The 4,288-nt window shown below is 35.3% G+C and overlaps 1 protein-coding gene across 1 annotated transcript; it reads left to right on the top strand.

Moving 5' to 3' along the window:
- The first annotated feature begins 2,400 nt into the window (after positions 1-2,400).
- Positions 2,401-3,598, top strand: LOC110760570 (LOB domain-containing protein 1-like). Its single transcript, XM_021962871.2, has 2 exons — positions 2,401-2,873; positions 3,108-3,598. Exons 1-2 carry the CDS (start codon positions 2,496-2,498, stop codon positions 3,438-3,440), a joined length of 711 nt encoding a protein of 236 aa, XP_021818563.2. The 5' UTR covers positions 2,401-2,495; the 3' UTR covers positions 3,441-3,598.
- Positions 3,599-4,288: the final 690 nt, after the last annotated feature.

The following is a 4,288-nucleotide window of genomic DNA, read 5'->3' as shown; positions in this document are numbered from 1 at the left end:
GCTAGTGGCATTGACCATATTTTAAGAAAGAGAGTGATTTGAACCTTTAAACGGGGGAGGGAAAAGACTTTGGTTGGGGCAAAGCCAAAATATAAGACCAAGGCTAAAGGTTGAGAATTAAACAATAAAAACATAATTAAGTTTTGAATTTTACAACATAAAAAATGTGTAAAGAATATATAATGGTGGCCAACTGCTTCCACCACGGCCACGTTACAAGACTGACTCTGTTTTTTTCCAAGTGGGTAGAAATTATAGCAAGTTCAAATGATAATGTCACTTTTAAAGTGTCTTAATCTTTCGGACTTTGATCTTCTCTCCATATCTCATTTTGTTGTTTCACACCAAACTCTCGAACTAAATAGAACCAAATTATAATCTAATCCCTTGGGCGCACCACGTTTAATCTAATCCCTTGTGGCAGCATTCGATTTGCTAGTCGATCATGTTATATTGGTAACTAGAGAGAGGCAACTCATTTTGTCATTTTAATCAAGCAAGAAGGGAGGAAATTCGAGTCTCAAGATCTTTTTCAATATTGAAAAGAGAAATACTTGTAGATATATATAGTTGATGAGAAAAATATATAACGCATTTACTAATATCTATATTTCTTGTAAAGATGAGACTCACTAGGTACCTCGGTAGATTTAATTTCACTCATTGAGAAACTTTTTTTTTTTTTATCATCAATGTGGTCAAATGGTTAATTTTCATGAACATAAGATGTAATATTAATAGATAGAAAGAAATTGAATTTCCGAAAATGGGAAGCCCCATGAGGTTCATACCCCACGTTTTTTTTACACATAGTGCTAAACTAGCAACTACATTTTTAGCTAATAAGTCAAAAATGGCAACAATATCCTCAAAGAAACCTTGCACATTTCAATATCATATGGACAGGTACCATGTATTTGCTAATAGGATTCCCCCGCCGATTCATTGTAGAGGAACCGTATATAGAACTGTGATTGCATCAGCCAGGTAAGAAAACAAGACCTAGCTAAGATGACGTGTAGGTTAAGCGATGACCAATACCTACTTATCTTTTACTGTTTATTATTATTAGGATAAATTGTAATAATGGTTGTTTCTTTCAGGACGGATTCAGGAGTTCAAAATGAAGTCGATTAAATTTACCTTACGTGAAGAGGTTTCGCCATAAAAGGGTATTTTGGGTCATTGAATTATATCCCAAAAAGAAGTTATGAGTAGTCTCACATCAGTTCCTTTCCCAATTTGTTCTTCTTTTATGTGTGCAAAAAACTATTTAAATAGTACTGGATAAGATATAAAAGGTGAGGAATGAGTGTTCATTTTTGTATACGATACTTACAGCTAAAGCAAATATATATTTGACACATGTGCATGAATGTATGCATGCATGTTGCTGACGTGTCCTGTTCATTCCACATGCATAATGAACACAAGTTCCTCTGGTATGGACATGTAGCTATATACAGGTTGTCTGGCCACCATCTGGTGTTCCATCTGATGTCATTTTACAGGCGGGTTTTCCTAATTAGGTAAGTAATGTCCCCAGTGAACATGATCTTCGATTCGTCAAAGATAATGCATGCGTGTTAGATCAGAACTACTCCTATAAGGAGGCTAGTTAGAGTGATTTAAGCATACATTGTATATGATGTTCTTATGATCGCCGGAACATGTTCTTGAACATCACTATTACTGCAGTAACATAAGACTGTCGACATAGTATTGATATTTTATTTACGTTGTATCAAAATTATCTAGGACTGTTGACTATTAAAATAATTTCATAAATTGGACCCAATATGCATCAGAAATTAAAACATACGGAGCTTTGAATTAATATACACGTCGCTATGACTAGTTACGAATTTTTGGATGCAACCATGGACTTGGACACCTCTTCAAACTAAAAGTAACATCACTAAAACAAAGAGTTGAAAAAGAGTCAAGGGTGGTTTTTGTATTTTATTTTAAAAGTATCTAATATCAATAAATAATAAGATTATTAGACTCCGTTTGATTAGCGGAAAAGAATTAATGAGAAATAATAAGTAATTAGAATTGACATCCTATTTAAAGCATTACTTGTATAACAAAATCTTCGAAAAAAACCTAATTTTACCCAAAAACCAGAGGACCAAGAAAAGAACAAAAAAGGGAAGACTTGGAAATTAAAAGTGGCTGCAGAAACATGTGGAGTGATTTCTTGAACAAAACTCAAAAGAAAAACTTAGGCAACAAGAAGATAAAATTTGAAAAAATAAAAATAAAATAAATGCAAGTAATTTCATAGGGATGACGTCATCTCACTAGATTGATGACACAAATGCCATCGACAATTTAGATGCTATCTCTCTATATATATGTAAGTGTACACATAGAACTCAAAGCAGCTCTCTAATTCAAGCAAAGCAAGAGAAGGCACATTGGCCCCTCCTTGAAAACTTCCACCTCATATCTCACTCAATTAGACAAAGAAACAAACAAAGCAACAAGCAATGGAATTCAACACTTCAACTCCCTCTGCTTCTTCCCCTCCACTTTCAATATCCCAGCTTTCTTCTCCCACTGCCTCATTTCCCTCTCCTAATAATTCTCTCCAATTATCTAATTTATCTTCTCCTAATTATGCTGTTAAGAATAATAATAGTATTATTAACACTAACAGTAATAATCCAACCTCTCCTTCACCACCACCACCACCACCACCACCACCACCACCTGTTGTTCTTAGCCCATGTGCTGCCTGCAAGATTCTTCGCCGGAGGTGCGCCGAGAAGTGTGTTTTAGCTCCATATTTCCCTCCTACCGAGCCCCTCAAGTTCACTATTGCCCACAGAGTCTTTGGAGCTAGCAACATCATCAAGCTCTTGCAGGTAATAACAAATTCTGTAAATTATTCATTATTTTTATTGTATTATTAAGTTCACATCAAAAGGTAAGGTTGGTCATGATCAGGAACCTTTTTTCAACTTTCACTTTGTGAAAGTACAGTCATTTTGAAAGTGGGTTGTCTCTGACTCCCTAGTGCGAGATTTTATTTATATCGTCAAACTGTGAATCTAAATCGCACGCATATATTAAAAGTTACATGTGTGAAATTTTTTCAGGAGCTTCCAGAGTCTCACAGAGCAGATGCAGTGAGCAGCATGGTTTATGAAGCCAATGCCAGAATCAGAGACCCAGTGTATGGCTGTGCAGGAGCAATTTGCCAGCTCCAGAAAAATGTCAGTGAGCTCCAAGCCCAACTGGCCAAGACACAAGCTGAGCTTCTCAACATGCAATGCCAGCAGGGCAATTTGATTGCTCTAATTTGTATGGACATGGCACAATCCAAAGACCCCATTTTGCAGCAGCAGCAGCAACAACAGTCTTACCTTGACACAAGCTGCTTTCTGGATGAGACCAATTTGGGCACAGCTTGGGAGCCTCTGTGGACATGAACAGTCATTTGGGTCATGGGTTGATGTTACATTTAAGCTTAACCTCCAATTGCGGACGAGACATTGAAAAATATACTTTGAAAATTTCTTCAATAAAGTTATCATTTGTTAAGGTTTATATATATATATATATATATATATATATATATATATATATATAAATAAATATTCTTGTAATATAAAGGCTGCTTATTCAAAGCAATGATTTTGTAACCTAATTATATACATACATATATATATATATATATATATATATATGTAATGAAATAGTGTTTGTTGTTAACATGTTATTACTATATCTTCACCTGCAACTTCTTTTAAGTTTCATTCTTCTTTAGTATTATCAAAACAAGAAATTTAGGAGGCAGAAAACAGAGCACCTTACACACAAAATTTGTGATGTTTGCTCAAGCTGCACTAGGTGGGATAGGATCTTGAAGTTTTTTCCTTCCGAGCGATAATCTAAACAACTCTAAACTATTCTGTACTCTAAACTATTCTGTATGGAGTGGGATTCGAACTTGAGTACAGTAGAGCTAGCAGGTTCTAAACGAGAAAAGAAAGTCATAATTTTTTTGTTTGGCTCTGGGATGACCAGAGGCCCAACAAAGAAAATGAAGACAGGGCCTCCTCTTCCCATGTGCACCTGGGGAGACTAAGAATAAGGCCTTGATGGTAAGTTTTGATGATAACCAAGCAATGAACAGCAAGGCATGTGCAAAATTTTCTCTAAAATTTTCTCTAAAATTAATGAAGGAATGAATTAATAGTCAGAATTCCATTTTAGGGCTTTACAAATTACATATACATGTGACACACGCAATGATCTGTGACTCATTCTTCAGATG

Source organism: Prunus avium, chromosome 2 (genome assembly GCF_965620075.1).
Source record: "Prunus avium chromosome 2, drPruAviu1.hap1.1, whole genome shotgun sequence".
Taxonomy (NCBI): domain Eukaryota; kingdom Viridiplantae; phylum Streptophyta; class Magnoliopsida; order Rosales; family Rosaceae; genus Prunus; species Prunus avium.
This window is presented reverse-complemented; position numbering and strand designations above follow the sequence as displayed.